This window comes from Dasypus novemcinctus, chromosome 3 (genome assembly GCF_030445035.2).
Source record: "Dasypus novemcinctus isolate mDasNov1 chromosome 3, mDasNov1.1.hap2, whole genome shotgun sequence".
Taxonomy (NCBI): Eukaryota; Metazoa; Chordata; class Mammalia; order Cingulata; family Dasypodidae; genus Dasypus; species Dasypus novemcinctus.
Window position 1 is genome coordinate 167,702,485 of NC_080675.1, and position 19,504 is coordinate 167,721,988.

Here is a 19,504-nt window from a genome sequence, read left to right on the forward strand (position 1 = left end):
AGCGGTCACAGAAGAACACATAGTGAATGGACACAGAGAGCAGACAATTGGTGGAGGGGAGAGGAGAGAAATAAAATAAATAAATAAATGAATTAATAAATCTTAAAAAAAAAAGAGCTGGAGTAGTGATACTAATGCCAGATAAAATAGATTTCAAAAGCAAAACAGTTATGAGGGATGAAGAAGGTCATTATATATTAATAAAAGGGGCAATTCAGCAAGAGGAAATAACTATACTAAATATTTATGCACCTAACCTGAGTGTCTCAAGATTCATGAGGCACACACTGGCAAAACTGAAGGGAGAAATAGATGACACTACAATAATAGTTAGAGACTTCAATACACCCCCCTCAGTGTTGGAGAGTATTATCTGGATAAAGGATAAATAAGTAGAGAAATTGAATAATATGATAAATGATGTAGACCTAACAGACATCTATAGAGCATTGCACCCCAAAGGAGTAGGATATACATTCTTTTCAAGTGTTCATGGATCCTTCTCCAAGATAGACCATATATTGGGTCACAAGTCAAGTTTCAATAAATTCAAAAAGTTTGAAATTGTACAAAACACTTTCTCTGATCATAACAGAATGAACTTGGAAATCATTAATAGAAAAAGGAAAAACTCATAAATAAGTGGAGATTAAACAACACACTTTTAAATAATCAGTGGGTCAAAGAAGAAATTGCAAGAAAATTCAGAAATATTTTGAGATGAATGAAAATGAAAACATAATATATCAAAACCTATGGGACACTGCAAAGACAATGCTGGTAGGGAAATTTATAGCCCTCAATGCTTTAAGTAAAAAAGAAGAAACAGGTAAAATTGAAGATCTAACTGCACACCTGGAGGAATTAAAAAAGAACAGCAAACTAATTCTAAACCAAGCCAAAGGAAAGAAATAGCAAAGATCAGAGGAGAAATAAATGAAATTGGGAACAACAACAACAGCAACAAAAATAGAATCAACAAAACCAAAAATTGGTTCTTTGAAAAGATCAACAAAATTGACAAACCCTTAGCTAGACTGACAAAGAAAGAAAGAAGACACAAATAAATAAAATCAGAAATGAGAGGGGGGACATTACCACTCACCCCACAGAAATAAGAGAAATCATAAAAGGATACTATGAACAACTCTATGCAAAAAAAATCTAGCCAACATAGAGGAGTTGGACAAGTTCCAAGAATCACATGAACCACTTACACTGACTGTATAAGAAATAGAACACCTCAACAAACCAATCACAAGTGAAGAGATTGAAATAGTCATCAACAACCTCCCAAAGATGAAAAGCACAGGACCAGATGGCTTGATAGGTAAATTCTAACAGTCATTCAAAGATGAACTAATACCTATCTTGCTCAAACTCTCCCAAAAATAGAACAGGAAAGAATGCTACCAGACTCATTTTATGAAACCAACATTACCCAAATACAAAAACCGGATAAAGATACTACGATAAAGGAAAATTACAGGCCAATATCCCTAATGAATACAGATGCAAAAATCCCCAACCATATACTTGCAAACAGAATCCAAAAACGCATTCAAAGATTCACACCCCATTGTCAAGAAAATCAATTATTATAATAAACCACATCAGTAAATTGAAGAAGAAAAATCACATGATCCTCTCGATTGATGCAGAAAAGGCATTTGACAAAATACAGCACCTTTTCTTGATAACAAGACTCCAAAAGATAGAAATAGAAGAAATCTTTCTCAATATGGTAAAGGGCATATATGAAAAACCTACAGCTAGCATTGTATTCAATGGTGAAAGAATGAAAGGTTTTCTTCTGAGATCAGGAACAAGACAAGGATGCCCACTTTTACCACTGTTATTCAATACTGTGCTAAAGCTGGGGTTTTTAACAAAGAGTCAATGAACTTGAATTTAAATTAAAAAAAAACTTTATTCTTGTGGGGACGTGTTGGTGCAGGTGTGATATATTTATTAAATAATACACAGTGTAGATTTAGTAAGGGGTCCATGGTTTTCACTTGACTGGCAAAATGGTCTGTGGAAAAAGAAAAGGTTAGGAACCCTTGTGTTAGAGGTTCTAGTTAAAGCAATTAGGCTAGGTAAAGAATAAATGGCACTCAAATAGGAAAGGAAGAAGTAAAACTTTCATTATTGGCTGATATTATGATCCTATATCTAGAATCTCCTGAAAAACCCACAACAAAACTACTAGAATTAATAGACAGTTCAGCAAAGTAGTAGGATGCAAGATTAATATGCAAAAATCAATAGCTTTTCTATACACTACTGATGGGCAATCTGAGGAGGAAATCAGAAAAAGAAATCCACTGATAATAGCAACTAAAACGATCAAATATTTAGGAATAAACTTACCCAAGAACATAAAGGACCTGTACTCAGAAAACTACAAAACATTGCTAAAAGAAACTGAAGAAGACTTAAATAAATGGAAGGACATTCCATGTTCATGGATTGGAAGACTAAATGTAATTAAGATGTCAATTCTACCCAAACTGATTTACAGATTCAACACAATCCCAATAAAAAATCCCAACAAACTTTTCTGCAGAAATGAAAAAAAGCAATTATCAAATTTACTTGGAAGGGTAAGGGGCCCCAAATGACCAAAAAGATCTTTAAAAAGAATAACAAAGTTGGAGGACTCTCACTTCCAGACTTTAAAGCATATTACTTAGCTTCAGTGGTAAAAAAATTGCATGGTACTGGCATAAGGACAGACAGATTGACCAATGGAACTGAATCAAGAACTCAAAAATAGACCCTCACATCTAGAGTCAAGTGATTTTTGAAAAGCCTGTCAAACCTACCGAGCTGGGCCAGAAGAGCCTATTCAACAAATGGTGCTGGGAGAACTGGGTAGCCATATCCAAAAGAAAGAAAGGACACCCCTATGTCACACCTTATACAAAAATTAACATAAATTGGATCAAGGACCTAAATATAAAAGTGACAACCATAAAATAACTAGAAGAAAATGTAGGAAAACATCTTCAAGATCTTGTGGTAGTTGGTAGTTTCTTAAAGCTTATACCCAAAGCATGAGCAACAGAAGAAAAAAAATAGATGAATGGACCTCCTCAAAATGAAACACTTTTGCACCTTTGTCAAAAGGATGAAAAGGCAGCTGACTCAATGGGAGAAAATATTTGGAAGTCACATATCCAATGAGGGTTTCATATCCATGATATACAAAGAGATCATATGACACAACAATTAGAAGACCAACTACCCAATTAAAAAATGGACCAAAGACTTGAAAAGACAATTGTTCAAAGAAGAAATACAAAAGGTGAAGACACACGTGAAAAATGTTCAATATCACTAACCATTAGGGGAATGCAAATCAAAACTACAATGAGATATCATTTCACACTTATTAGACTGCCCACTATTAAAAAGTCAGAAAATTGTAAATGGTGGAGAGGATGTGGAGAGATAGAAATGCTTATTCATTGCTGGTGGGATTGTTGAATGGTACAGCCACTGTGGAGGACTGTTTGGCAGTTCCTGAGGAAGTTGAGTATGGATTTGCTATGGAACCTGGCAATACCATTGCTAGGTATCTACCCAGAAGAATTGAGAGCAATGATACTAATAGACATCTGCACATGGGTGCTCATAGCAGCATATTTCACAATAGCAAAAAGTTGGAAACAATGCAAGTGTCCATCAACTGATGAATGGATAAACAAATTGTGGCATATACATGCAATGGCCTATTATGCAGAAGTCAGAAGATATGAAGTCATGATGCTTATGACAACATGGATGAACCTGGAGGACATTATGCTGAATGAAGGAAGCCAGACACGAAATACTGTATGATTGAGCTATTATGAACTGAATATATTATGTAAACTCAAGGAGTTAATAATTATAGTATAGGTCCCCAGAAAATAGAAGAAGAGTAGAGAATGGAAAACTGAGGGCTAATCCGTACAGAATTGGTAAAAGTATTGTTTGTAAATATTTTGAAATGAATAGAAATGGTGAAAGCATTGAAAAGTATTTGTAACTAGCACAGCTATTATATAGGTATGACAGTGGCTGAAAGGGTAAGTCTAGTATATTACGAGAAGGAAAGCTAAAAAGTGTAACATAGGACTGTATAAGTTAGAAAAACCTCATGTAAAACACAAATATGGGTGCTATTGCATATATAAGATGGTTTTTACAAATTATATATAAGTATACTAGAGAGAAGGAAAAAGAATAGCAGCTACATTTGGCAGAAGAAGGGTGGAGAGATTGAGAGGTGATGAGTTTTGTTTGTTTTTATTACTGTTTTTGAATAATGAAAGTGCTCTAAGAGTGATTGAAGTGATGAATGCAGAAATTTGTGATTACACCAAATACCATTGATTTTACACTTTGGATGACTTCATGCTTTATTAATATGTATCAATAAAATTGATTTGTTAAAAAAAATTGGTATCCTCAGAGCACACTGAAATCCCTGAAACATGGAGGACAACATGGAGGGTGAGAGTTAAAGTGTGTGACTCCCTCTTTTGTTTTGCTTTTAACTTTTTATTTAAAGATAATTTGACAAAGTTGCAAAAAGAGAGTTGTAAAAATGATACAAAGAATTCCTGTGAACTCTACCATTCTGTCTTTCTCCACATACAAACAAGCACACACACGTACACTCACACATACATCCATACTCACACATATGCCATTTTTTCCTAAACTGTTTGAGAATAAGTTATAGACATTGTCTTCGTTTGCCACAAGGCTACTGATGCAAACTACCAGAAATGGATTGGCTTTTACAATGCGGATTTTATTTAGGGTGAAAGCTTACAATTCTGAGGCCTTAAAATGTCCAAATTCAGGCACCATCAGACTTGCTTTCTCACCAAAGTCAGCCACTGTTGATCCTGGTGTCTTGCCACATGGCAATCAGGCATATGGCAGGGCTTGTCTCCTCTTGAACTGTTCCATGGGCCCAGCCTCTTGAGGGCTTCGTGCTTAGGCTTCAGCTGCTAGCTAGCCTTGAATCCTCTCTTACATGGCAGGATCAAAAATGGCAACTTCTTTTCTCTCTTTGTGTGTCTTTCTTTCTGTGTCTCTGTTTTATCATACCCAGCAAAAGGACAGAGACTCAACCTGAGTCTTATGTAATCCTGTCAAAAGGGTCTCCCACCCATAGCAATGAATTAGTTAAAAAAACAATCTTTTTATTTTGGGGATTAATAAAAGAACTTCAAACTGTCACGGACATTCACATACTTCAGTGTGAGTTTCCCCAAATAGCTTAATTATCAAAATCAGAAAATAAACATTGATACAATATTATTTGCTTGTCTACAGAACTTATTTGGATTTTACCAACTCCTCTATCATAGCAAAAGAAAAAAATGTTTTTATTTTCTGATCTAGGATCCAATCCAGAATTATATATAGCTGTCATATTTTTTTATCCTCTCTTAGCCTCAGTTCCTCATCTGATATAGAATAAGCTGGAAGTTCATTTAGCAGCAAAGAACTTTAGTGCTTTGTGGCCATGACCAGCCAAGGAGAGAAGTATTATCTATACAAAAGAATAATCAATTAAAGGAAGTAATGATAATTTAACCTTCCAAAACACATCACTGGGTGAATAAAGCTTCTCACTATAAGTTCAGGGTCATGGCTGAATGAAAGGTTGTAAAAAGCAAAAAATAAAGTAAAACTATAACTGTACAAATGTGTGAAAAATCTTCCCCGCCTTTTGTGATTTTTATGACATTTTTCAAGAGTACAATCCAGATATTTTGTACAATGTCTCTTATTTTGGGTTCTCTGCTTTTCCTCATGATTAAATTCAGTTTATGCATTTTTGGCAGCAATACTGTAGAAGAGATGCTGTATCCTTCTCAGTGTCTCATATCAGGAGGCACCTGGTATTGTTAACTTTCATCATTTGGTTAAGGTGACATTTGCCAAGTTTCTCCACTGGAAAGTTATTTTCCCTTTATAATCAATAAGGATTTTGTGGAAGATACTTTGGGACATGCTCAGGCAGCTGTGGCCCTGTAGAGCCTGTGATTGACTTTGCCTTTTCCCTTTGATTTCAGAGTCTAATAGCCGCAGGGCAGTGACCAGAGGCTATGTTGCCATCTTGCTCAGGCTGTATCAGGACTGGCACAGGCACGACACGGTCCATGCCTACATGCAGATCCGCCGGGCAGTTCTGCTCTGTCTCAAGCACATTGCTGCTCTCCGATCTGGCAGGGAGGCCTTCTTGGCAGCTCAGGGCATGGAGATCCTCTTCAGTATCACACAGGTAAATAGCACTGGGATTCCCTCTATAGCTGGATGACATGTGGATGATTCCTAAAGGCTGCTGAACAAAACTGGGAAACTTCAGTACATTTTCTGCCTGCTTTGGCCAGATGTTCTGGATTCAAACCTCATTCGTTCATTCAATCAATATGTATTTATTGAGTACACACTACTTCAGGTGTAGTGTGGTAGAGTGTTGACTCTCATGCTAGATACCTGAGTTCAAATTATAGTGCTAGAACCTACAGCTGTAAAGCTTTGGTGAGGTTACCCAGCTTCTCTAGGCCTCAAATTTTTCCCTCTAAAAATGGAAAAATATAAAATACAATTCAATGTGTGGACTAAATAAGTTAATGTAGAAATATCATGTGCTTCGACTAATGCCATGGCTTAAATGAGCTATGACTGTAAAAAGTGATTGGGATAATTAGCCCTGGAAATCTAATGGTAAACACAACAGACATGACCCCCTGATCTTGTGGGGCAAATATCCTAGCAGGGAGAATAAGACAATAATCAAGCAGAGAATCCAGTGAGGAAAATAATTTCATATTACTCTATGTAAACAATAAAGTAGTAACTTAGGTCTACCATGACTGGGCATGGTGGAGGGGAAACATATTTTTTTGTGTGCTGGTGACATCTGAGCTGATATCTAAGCCATGGGAGAGGCTGGTCATGCTAAGGTTAAGGGAAAGAGGATCCCAGGCAAAGGATAGCACCTGTAAGAGCCATTGCTTATCTGCATCCCAGTGGAACCTTTGGTCTAGGCTTTCTGGATTTCAACTTGCATAACCAATTCCTCAATTTCACTTGATTAGAGCTAATTTAAATTCTGTCTTGCGAGGTTACATACATACTCTATTGTTGATGTGAACATCCCCCAAATATCTGTCACCTGCTCCCCCATCTCCTCCTGGGGCCACAGCAGCCATGTTTCACTGGCATTCTGCTCCTTGTTGGGTTCCTATTAGCGAGTCTCTGAACTCCTGCCATCAGTCTCGCTGCTTCTCTCTGGACACCCTCCAATTTTTCTCCACCTGAGTACACCCAAGGTAATGAAGCAGCCAACGAGAGTGCTGTTTTCCAACCACGGCATCTGTAGACTTTTCTCATCTAAAAAAAATAGCTCTTTTTTTTTTTAACCTCGTAACAATAACATAATACTGTGCGGCAAACCAATATCTAATTTTCTATCTGCTATCACCTCTGGGGTTCTCTCTATCATTACAGCTTTCAGAGCTTCTCAGTCATGAAATAGCTGCATTTTACATTCTATTTCTCTGGATGAAGCAGTGCTTTGAATTTTTTCTGAGCTTTACTTTGTAAGCTTGTGGTTCCCAAGTCTCTATATCTCCCAGTCTTTGTGAAATACTTCCCCGCATTGCTGGTGCCCAGCAGCCCTCCATTCCAGCCTCCAGTTCCTCAGCCATCTGTATTGTTGGCTGTTTATGTGCTCTGTGTTAACAACAACAACAACAACAACAAGTAAAAGGGCAATCACTGAAGAAGATGAAAATCTTAGAGATACATGTATATGATTAGAAGATGGTGGAGAAAATACCAAGTGAATTCTGGGCATAAGAGAGTCTGCAAACCTGTAAACAAGGTTTTAGAAGTAGTTCCTCAGCAGGTCAGTTAAGACGTCAACTGCTTAATTAAGCAAATTTACAACACGTTCCCACCCACTGGGTACTATCTGGAATGGCAGCATGATGTAAGCAGAGGCAAAATGTGCATATTGTGGCCATGTTTTCCCAGCCGTGTTATGATTTCTGTAGGTATTATGTGGAAAACTAGAGCAGGTGGGATTTGTGCAATAGTGTTGAGTAAATGAGGGAAGGCATGGTAAGGCTTCCACCTGAAAGAGTGTGTGGGATGTACAATGTCATTCCTCCTCCTCATTCCCCTCTCTTACCGTTCAGTCTTTTAAATAATGTACTAGAGGATTTCTCCTGGAGGAAACACTATCAAGTTTGGGTGCAATTTTAGAAACCAAATGGTCACTCTCCTCTGGCAGAAATATAGCTGGTATCACATAGCCTCCCAGCATCTGTATTGAATGCTATGAGTCCAGATGCTATTACAACTGTGCTGGACTTTGAGATGCTTGTCATCTCCCCTCTGCCAGAGCAGGCATGCGTGTCACTGTATAGCCAACTTGGGAACCTTGGGTCTGGTGAGATATCTCAGTGACTGTTAGTTATGACAATGATAATGATAATGCTGGATGAAGAAAAAGAAGAGGAGGAGGAAGAAGAAGAGGAACAGGAAAAGAAGGACAAGGAGAAGGAGAAGAAAGCATTTACTTTGTATTCAACACAGGTATGGCCCAGGTCTGGTTTAGCAGTTCACAAACTATCCCATTTCAACATTTTCTAAAGCTTTTGAGATAGGCTCTATTTTCCTTATTTTACAGAAGAAGAAACTTGAGATGCAAAAAATGTTAAGCAAATTGCCCAAGTTCACAAGGCTAAGTGTTGGAGCCAGGATTTGAAACTGGTGGTATTACTTGAGAGTCCATTGGTTCTCCATTGGTTCTCCAACTTGAGTGTGCATCATAGTGACCTAGAGGGCTCATTAAAACAGACCTTGCTGGGCTCCACCAGCAGAGTTCTGATTCAGTAGGTCTGGGTAAAGCCTGAGAATTTGAATTTCCAACAAGTTCCCAAATGATACCAGTGCTGCTGGTCTGGGGAGAATCACAATTTGAGAACGAATGCCCTATTCTATTTTTTTTTTGGAGGTACCAGGGATTAAACCCAGGACCTTGTATTTGTGAAGCAGGTGCTCAACTCCTGGGCTACACCTGCTCCCCTATTCTATTTTTATTGGTTTATGATCTAATTACAAACCTATAGGACATAAGAGTGGCTGAGGAAATACTATTTTTGAGTCCTTCCCACAGCTTCTGCCCATTATATTGTTCTTTGTCTTTCTGCTGAGGCCACTGCTTGTAGTGTCTCTCTCTTGATGACCCCATCCCTTAGTTTCATGGGCCACACATTCTTGCACAGACTCTCGAAGCATCCCTTAAACATCCAAAGGATGGCATTGTCCATAATGCAGTGAGGGTGCTGTTAGCTTTGCATGAGCAAAGAGGAAGAAGGATGATAATTTAAATGCAAGTTTAAAGAAAAGGACCCCTAAAAGGGTATGGTATGATATATCAATATGTAACTGCAGGAAGAACAAACTTGCATGAAATAATCAAATAAAGGGACCACTCCTTGGAGCTAGAATTGATTAAGAAACCCAAAAAGTTCCTAAAATCAGTGATTCTCTAATTTGAGCACTCATCACAACCACCTGGAGGGCTTGTTAAGATACAGATTACTGGGTGCCCCCCAACAGTTCCTATTTCAGTAGGTCTGAGATACAGCACAAGAATTTGCATTTCTCAGAAATTCCCAGGTGATGCTGATGCTACTGGTCCAGGGATCTCACATTGAGACCATTAGAATAAGCAATGATAGCCTTTTAAAAGTCACAGCTTTTTCCTCAGAAGAAATGAAAGGCCATGCCTTGATTCATTGGGATCCTCTTTGCCTACCAGGATCAGTCACCCCTATGTCATGGATCTATGGAAGGAAGGACTGCATCCTAAAGGGAATGCTATCCACACAGGATCAGGTGCTCCATGTCCTGGAGGTCAGATTGATCTGAGAGCAGTTACTATTTATTCATATAAATGTTTTCTGATCTCTTGCTTAGTGGAAGATACTGGGACTAGGTTATACAAGGGGTTCAAAGATGATGGTGATTAAGGACCCATCTTCCCCAGGAAACTTACCCTCCTCTAGGGAAATTTTTATAAGGAAAACTTTAGTACAGAGAAGCAGGTATGACAGTGGAATTAGTAGAACTGTGCAGAGGAAGCAGAGGTCAGCTTGGTCTTGGCCAACTAGAGGAGGTTTCAAGAAGGAAGTCACTCTTGAGTCAGGGAAGGCCAACACTCAGAAAGCTTATGAAAAACATCTGGGTTTGCGGACTGTCCAGGGAAGTGCAAGGAGGCAGCCATGTGGTGAGGATGAGAGGTAAAGCAGTGTGGAACTCGCAGGGCATCTAAGACACCTTGGAGTGTCTGGTGGAAAGATGTAGGTGAGAATGTACCAGAAAAACCCACACCAAGGGTGATTCCATATAAGACATTCCTGAATTGAAGCTATACCACAGTTGTTCTGTGCCTCAGAATTTGCTCACCTATGTTCAAGGAGTCACTAGAGTGAGATGAGGGAGAGGGGCTACATACACTAGACTGGGGGTGGAAGAAGAGCTCTCTGAGCTGAGACTCGACTGACAAGAGCCATGAAGGTCTGAAGATGGAGGCTCCAGGGAGAGAAACAGAAAAGCACATGTAAATGCCCCAAGGTAAGGGAGTGGGGGTGGGAGGTGAGGGGAGTCTGAGACATAGAGAGGTTGGAGTGGCAGAAGCATGGTGAGCAAGAGTGGGGAATGCATGAGATGAAGTTGGGGGCACAGACAGTGTCCAGAGCATTTGGATCTTCGTAAGCTCTGATAAGGAATTGGGGTTTTATTTCCATAAGATTTTTTTATTTTTTATTTATTTTCCCCCCTTCCCTCTCCCTCCCCTCCCCCCCCCCCCCCAGTTGCCTGCTCTCTGTGTCCATTTGCTGTGAGTTCTTCTGTGACCGCTTCTATCCTTATCAGTGGCACCGGGAATCTGTGTTTCTTCTGTTGTTGTGTCAGCTCTCCGTGTGTGCAGCACCATTCTTGGGCAGGCTGTACTTTCTTTCATGCTGGGTGGCTCTCCTCACTCCTTGCGTGTGGGGCTCCCCTACGCGGGGGACACCCCTGCATGGCACGGCACTCCTTGGGAGCATCAGCACTGCACGCATCAACACTGCACATAGGCCAGCTCCACACAGGTCAAGGAGGCCCGGGGTTTGAACCATGGACCTCCCATGTGGTAGGTGGACGCCCTATCCATTGGGCCAAGTCCGCTTCCCATCAAACTTTAATCAGAGTAGAAGATGGGGGAAGGCAAGAGTTGGAGAGTTACGAAGATCATGTGGAGCTTTTTAGGCTATGAAAACAGGCTGGATTTTATTTTTATCAGGTTTGAAGCAGGGAAGTGACCTGTTCTGATTTATGTTTCTACAGGAACATTCCAGCTTCCATTTGGCAGGGAGGTTATCAGAGGGCACAAGCAGAAGAAGGGAAAGTTAAGATGTGAAGGAAGGAGTTTAGAGATTGTTTGTAGAGGTTTGGGTGGGAGACACTGATGGCTTAGGCTAGTTTGAGGCAGAACTGGAAGGTAAAGGCAGGATTTCTGTTAGTCTGACTCCGCTTCCACTAGAACGTGTCATTTTATTGTTGTGAGGAATATTACTGGGACACTGCTCTGAGATTTTTTTACCTTCGCAATGCTTGCTGACATTCACAGTATGCTAACTATAACTTATTTTGCCTACTTTAACTCATTCAATTCACTCCACAACCTTAAGAAGTAGGTTCTGTTATTTTTTCCATTTTACAGATGAGGAAAAGGAAGCACAGAAAGGTGTAATAATTTGCCCATGGTTATGTAGTTAGGAACCTTTGGTCCAGAATTTGAATTCAGGTAGTCTGGCTCCAGGAGCTGAGCTATTTCCTATTATTCTATGTTGTTTATGTGTCATGGAAGTAGCATATTTATTTTCCCACATTTAATTCAAAGGTGTAAACTGTGGCAATGCATTCATGCTTTAAGCACTTCTTTCCGAGTATAATATATTTCATCATCCCTTCCAAGTAACAAGTGTAATATTGGGAATGATGGGAAAAGTGAGCCTAAAAATCTGACCTTTGCCCCCAATTCTGAGACTTTTGACTAAAGAGGTCTTATTTCTTGGGATCTGGCCATCTTATGATACACTGAACAAGTCAACCCTGTACTTGAAGGAGCTAGAGAGTGAATACCTCCTTAAATTTTGTGTACTAGGAACCTCCCCTGCCTCACCTTAGTCCCAGCCCTGCACAGCACCTAGGGAAATGTCAGCACTAGGGAAATGTTGACAGATGGATTTAAGCATTTCCACATTCTTGACACCAAGGATCGTTTTTAATTCATAAATATTTCCCCCAGATTACAGCGGGAAACAAGTAAAGCATTATCCCTAATGCCTCAGTTTCTACAGATCTTAATACCCTCACCACTCCAAATTCAAATCACAGTGTGGGCAACCCATTGAGATACTTGGGCTTGCCTTCATCCTTCCATTCACTTTTCACCTGCACAATTTCCCACAAAGCAGAAAACATGATCATCTTTATGAACGTCAACAACAATACCAGTGACAATCACAGGCAGACCTGGGTTCCCAGATGTCGGCATTTTTTGATGAGTTTCCTGGCTTGGACTTGACTGTATTTCTCTGAAGGCTGAAGCTCAGAACATTCTCTCTGATCAGTCATGTACCTCACTTCCCTTCTTCCTCCTCCTTTCTTAGTTTTCTCTTTTTCTGTAAACTCTTGAAGCCATTTGAACAGAATCAGGGATGAAACAACCTCAATGAATCCATTTTCCATGGAGAGTGCTTCCTGATGTGTGCTCTGAGGCTGTTGGGTCAGGACATTTGATAGGTGCCATTTAATTGCACTGAAGAGGAGATAGCATTCTTGATTGTATTAAGACATTTCTGTTTTAATTCCAAGTTTAATACATTAGTTAAAAAATTTTTTTTTTAAATTTTTTATCCCCCCCCTTTCATCTTTTCACTTGCTGTCTGCTTTCTGTGTCCATTTGCTGTGTGTTCTTCTGTGTATTTTATTTTTATTTATTTCCCACCCCCTCCTTGCAGCTTGCTTGCTGTCTGTTCTCTGTGTCCATTTGCTGTGTGTTCTTCTGTGTTTTTTGCTTGTCTCCCTTTTTGTTGTGTCACCTTGCTGAGTCAGCTCTCCATGGTGCTTGCGGGCAGGGTGGCACTCCATGGCACTTGCAGGCTGGCGGCTCTCCACAGCATGCGGGTGAGCCTGCCTTCACAAGGAGGCCCTGGACATGAACCCAGGGCCTCCCATATGGTAGACAGGAACCCAACTGATTGAGCCACAGCCCCTTCCCAAGTTAGTTTACTTTTATTATACTTGGGAGTTATTTGGGAAGCCTGAATTCATGGATAATATTTTATTAAAATTTAATTTATTCTTCATGTTCTTCTGCGTGGAGCTTCCTGTAATGTGGACAGGGAGATGCCCATGAGCATGGCATTGTTGTAGACGTAAACACTCCCTTTGGTGGGTACCCAGCTTCTGCCATATCTATTGCTTTGACTCATTGGCCTCAGAGCTGGCTGGACACCCTTTAGGAATGTCAAACTGGAGATTTGTACTAGTCAGCTTTCCACATGAAGTCAGTAGACAAAACATTACTAAAAGACTGAAGAAAACAACTGTTTTTGCCAGAGATGCTGAGCTACTCTCAATTCTCCCCTCTCAATTTAGTAAACTGGTTCTTATATTTTTTCCCCCACAGTGTCTGAAAAGAAGGGTCTTGTCATTTTCCATCAATATCAAAATGTTACATTTGCAAACCAAATTTTTCTTCATTTTGGGCATACCAAGAGGGAGCAAACAGAGGGCTTTGAGAAGTGCCATGTTATTTAATGTAGATACTTGGGATTCACTTAGTATTTTCTTCTGATTTCATATTTTTTCTGTCTTATTTTTTCCTTTATATTTTTTTCTTCAGATTATAACTGAAGGGGAAAAACAAGACTTCCATCAATTTTACTCATTCCTTAAGTTAGGGAACAATTCACAATGACACATGGATCGGCTGAAGAAAGCTGCTCACCTCCTCTTCTCCCAGGCATCCTGGGCAATATCTTCCCTTGGGTGCAGCATCCCTCCAAAGACTAAAAGTCTATTTTCAAACTACATTCATTACAACATAATATGAATTGTGAAAGGGAAATAAAAATGCAGAGTCTACATTAGACCAAAGCAGAGTTCATGAAGGATGTTTACCATCTCTTGTGGCTGCATGTAATTCATTACCTGGTGAACACTGTTGCAGCAGGGGGATTCCACAGAAGATTCCAGGGTCTGATATGATCTTCTCTTTCCTCAGAACTTCCTGGATAACAAAAATACAGAACCCATCACCTCCATCGCACTTCAGATCCTGAGGCAGTGCTACCCTAAGTGTCCCCTTCCCTTGGCCACAGCCAGCAGTGCTTATGCCTTTCCTGTGCCTGGCATCACTGTCTCTGGATCTCCATGTGTTCTAACTGAAGGTAAAGTGAGTGGGTTATCATGAGCTTCACAATGAACTCTACGTTTTAGCAATATTTCATAGACACAGGGAAGAAAGTAGAATCCATTGTTAACAGGTTGATCATGATTGGCCAATAAGCTAATTAGAAATATGTATGAAAAAGCTTTTTTTTTTTTAAGATACAGATTGAGCACATACCAAATTCACGTATTTTGTCCTTAATTATTAACTGTTGCCACTTTGCTTGGTAGCCATTGAATGCCTGTACAGTTGTCTTGGCTAATTTTTAAAAATCTATTTACAATCCTATAATCTAGTCTCTCCATTGTCCTGACTGGTTTGGGAATTAATTTGCCCTAAGGATGAAATTGAAATAGAACTCCTGCTATGACAATCTCATGTTAGTCATATTATAATACTTGAAAGTATGATTTTTTAATCTCCAAGAAGGTACTGCAGTCAAAAGATTCTAGTGCTTTTCTACCCCATCCTACTTACCGTCAAGCAGTTTTTCCATAAGGCACCTTTCACCATAATGGCCCTGGATGCTCTCTACGGGCTTTTGCTTTAAATAAATTCCTGCATCTCAAAATTAGGAAATTAATCTGGGTGACATACAGGTTCACCAATTTTTAATTTATGTTAGCTAGACTTTGGCAAACAAATACCTCTAAATAGGTGTGACAGTCCTGAAAATGGGGTCAGTCCCCTCAGAATGGGGTCAGTCCCCTCAGAATGGTATTGGGGTGTGTTGTTTTCCTCTGCACTAATTTTGCACTCATTCAATGTGGAACAACAGTTTAGGCTTCATGATATAGTGTTCTACATGCCTGTGCACACATCAGTTACATTTGCTAATAAGCTTTAAACTATAGTGAGTTGTTGCACACTCAATAACAAACTTCTTATTTGTGAGAGGAAGAAGTACTAACTGTGTTGTGTGGTGTGAATCCAAATCCAAGGCAAAGGGGAAACCTTACCCATTTTACCTCTTTTTCCCCCACCCAGAGGATTTTGAAGATGATGATGATGGAGAGGTGGACAAGGACTCAGATTCTGAAGATGTGAAAGAGGAAGTAGGTACACCATTTCTTACTGCTAATGATCCCCATTTTCACATCTTACAAAGGAAAAATAAATACCACTTTCTATGTTTGGCTAAGCCTAGGGTAAATTTTAAAAACTACCTTACTATTACTGAGTTCAGTACCTGATAGGTAGAGATGTTTAATAAATGACAGTTATTGTTGATTTCCAAAGTATGATCATCTTGGTAGATCCAGCACAATGTTGCATTTTAAAGTCAAAACCATTCACTTTGAAGGCATTAATACTTTATCAGGATGAGCATGAGATAGACACTTAGTGCTTATTGTTGGCATGTTTAACAAGTATGTATGGCATTTAGGCAAGTGACCACAGGAAGATTTGCCAAGGCATTTTAAAATAGATCTCACCTATCTTTGTAAGTTATGTTGCTTGTCTACTCATTTTACACAGGGTTGCCACACTGTACAATTCCTTTTATAGCAGAGTCTATGTAAGTTGGGTTCCCTTAAGTTGAAGTATAGGAGTCGGACTTGCCGCAGTGGTTAGGGCGTCCATCTGCCACATGAGAGGTCTGCGGTTCAAACCCCGGCCTCCTTGACCCGTGTGCAGCTGGCCCATGCGCAGTGCTGATGCGTGCAAGCAGTGCCTTGCCACGCAGGGGTGTCCCCCGTGTAGGGGAGCCCCATGCGCAAGGAGTATGCCTGGTGAGGAGAGCCACCCAGCGCGAAAGAAAGTAGAGCCTGACCAGGAATGGTGCTGCGCACACGGAGAACTGACACAACAAGATGACGCAACAAAAAGAAACACAGATTCCCGTGCCTCTGACAACAACAGAAGTGGACAAAAAAGAAAACGCAGCAAATAGACACAGAGAACAGACAACAGGGGCAGGGGTGTGGGGGGGAAGGGGAGAGAAATAAATAAATTAATCTTAAAAAAAAAAAAGTTGGAAGGTATACAACCTGTGTGGCTGGGAAAAGGTGCGCCCCTCAGCTCCTAGCTGATAATGGCATGTGCTGTAGAACAGGGTCTGCAAACTTTTTCTGTAAACAGCCAGTTTTGATTTTGCTGGAGCCACTGTCAAAGTACCACAAACGGCATAGTTTAAAACAAAAGCAATTTATTGCCTGGAATCAAGGGGTCAGCAGACCCATGCTTCTTCTGAAGTCTCCAGGGTTCTGGTGGGGGCGTACCAGCAATCAGGGGCATAACTTCAGTCTCTGCCTCTGTCACATGGCTGTCTTCTGTTTGTCTTCCATAAACTATCTAGATTTCCTATCCTAATCCAATTTCCACCCTAATCCAATGTGGCCTCAACTAATAATGTCTTCAATGATCCTGTTTCCAAATAGGACTGCATTTACAGTACCAGGGGTTAGATCTTAAATGTATCTTTTTGGAGATCACAATTCAATCCATAACACCCTGTTTTAGACTCTGTGGGCCATATGGTCTCTGTTGCAACTACTCAGCTTTGCTATTGTAGCATGAAAGTAGCCATAGATAATTTGTAAATGAATAGGTATGGCTGTGTTCCAATAAAACTTTATTTACAAGAGCAGATGGTAGCCCTGTCATAGAACAGGGCTTCTTGACTGACAGTATTGATCATTTGGGCTGGATAAGTCTTTGTTGGGGGATGCCTGTAGCTCCTGTGTTAAGTTGAATTATGTACCCCAATTTAGGATGTTATCTTAGTCTGCATCCCTGTGGGTGTGAATCCATTATAAACAGGACCTTTTGAAGATATTATTTTAGTCAAGGAGTGGCCTGACTCAATGAGGTTGGGCCTTTATCCACATTTCTGGAGTCCTTTATAAGTGAAGAAATTTAGATATATTAGGCAAGAAAGCCACAGGAGAAGCTGGAAGCCAGAAGTCAGTGGGAACTGGAAGAGAAGGGAGAGGGCATGGTCATGAGGGGAAAGGCAGGGACACAAGCCAAGAAACCCCAAGGATCACCATCAGCCAGCACCACACTGTCAACAGACTTGGGGGAGAAAGCACACCACACTGTCAACAGACTTGGGGGAAAAAGCATTGTCTTGCTGATGCCTCAATTTTGGACTTCTCCTAGCCTCAACACCATGAGTCAATAAACTCCTGTTGTATAAGTCAACCCATTGTGTCATATTTGTCAGCAGCCTGGCAAACACCATCTTCTAGTTGTGAAAGCAAAAATGTCTCCAGGTGCTTCCAAATGTCCTTGCCGGGGGGGGGGGTGGTGGTGGTGGTGGTGGTGCAAAAATTACCCCCCCCCCCAATTGAGAACCACTGCTCTAGAATAACAATAATTTGGCTATAAGTTACAATTCTGTCTCTATGTCTGTTTGTGAACATGGACTTGGACAAGGTCCTCAATTTACAATTCCTTAATTTGGTCACCTGCAAAATAAGGTGGAGAAGTATATGCTATGTATTAAGGTATTCCTGAGGACTAAGCCTGAGTTAAAGAACTCTATCATCTGTCTCTATAAATCAATCATCTATCAAAAGAGATTTTGTATTCTCTGTATTAAAAACCACTTATCTTGGCAGTGACAGACATACAGGGACCTTGTAGCCATGTCTCTAGGTTTAGACTGCACTGACATGCTGGTGTTCTCAGGATCTTGATAAATAGAATCATTTCTGAAGTCATCAGTAGCAAATTGGTTCTTTGCTGTGGTTTGGCAGTGCAGGCCTAAGAGTTTGTGCTAAATTACTGGAATAATGCTGTGCTGCTACAGTCGTTCATCAATGCCATGTCCCCCTCCCCTCTTGCTCCTTGATAACTGAATGTCTGATGTAGAGCATCAGTCACTCTTGTATCTGATATGGAGGGATGAGTTGCAGGACAGTGCCTGACTTCACATAATGTGGGGAGAAGCACTTTCAGATACCATCCTTAGGACCCTTTTTGCAGATGATGGTGGGGTAAGGTGGAAGGGAAACTAAACAGATGAACAAACCCAGTGGGAAAGAAGTATGGGACAAATCATTGAGGGCCTGGAAACTATTCATCAAAAGCTTTCAAGCCAAGTAGCAGATGAAAAGTCAGTGTGTGACCCTAAATTGTAAAGAGAGAGAAGGGTAGCATCAGAATCAGAGCTCATGCTTGGACTCCAGAAAACTGGCTTTTGCTGTATTTGCTGCAACAAATGTGGACAAGGAGCCAGGAGTAATTTATTTTCTGTTCACAAACTGACCCAGGACTTTAAACTATGACCTTCTCATTTGAAAAATCTTACCTAATAATTGAGATCAACCTCTTTAGAAAGAATGATTAGAAAGAAGTTTCATCTGTGAAGTGCTTTGAGAATGGAAAATAGAGTGCTGTGCTTTCGTGGGAAGCTATTAACTTCAATATAAGAAAAGAGAAACTTAAAAAACTTAAAAAAATACAGACTAGATGTTAGCCAGGTTTTTTGCTTCATGATCACAAACCTCAGTTTGGAAAAATTCCAGAGAAGAGGAGGCTAAACAGAGCAAATTCAATCTCCCTCTATTTCCCTGTCTCTCTCCTACCTTCCCTTCCTCTTTTTCTCTTTAATTTTAATTAATTAATTTAAAATTTTAAATTTCTTGCAGGTACTTTCTTAGGAATAATCCATGTGTGAGGCAATGTCCTAAGCTTTTGGGCATAGTAATATGATTGAATAAGACATAGTTTTTATCTTCAAGGAGTTCCCAAACTAGCGATCTTGGGGATTGTACCCACCAGAGTTCTAATTGCCACGTTCAAAAGGGTAGTGAACTCAAGTCTCACGTCTCAAGTCAGAAGCAAGGGATCCAATCTAAGGAGCAAGGACCAGAAGGCATTATCTGTGTTGGATGGGTGCCAGTGTTCTGTATGGAGAAGGAATATCTGGGTTGTTGTAAGGACACAGAAGCAGATCCATCTCTAGAGGAAGGTACTTATAAGAAATTTAGGAGGAGTTGAGAGCCTGACTACTAGAGATTCAAG

General features: G+C 40.1%; 1 protein-coding gene across 1 annotated transcript in view; it reads left to right on the top strand.

The window, feature by feature from the left end:
- The window catches only part of AGBL1 (AGBL carboxypeptidase 1), a 957,838-nt gene that overhangs the window by 216,998 nt on the left and 721,336 nt on the right, over nucleotides 1-19,504 (top strand). The window contains 3 exon segments of the mRNA XM_071212624.1: nucleotides 6,084-6,292; nucleotides 14,363-14,528; nucleotides 15,518-15,585. Of these exon segments, the coding sequence (XP_071068725.1) occupies nucleotides 6,084-6,292; nucleotides 14,363-14,528; nucleotides 15,518-15,585 (443 nt within the window).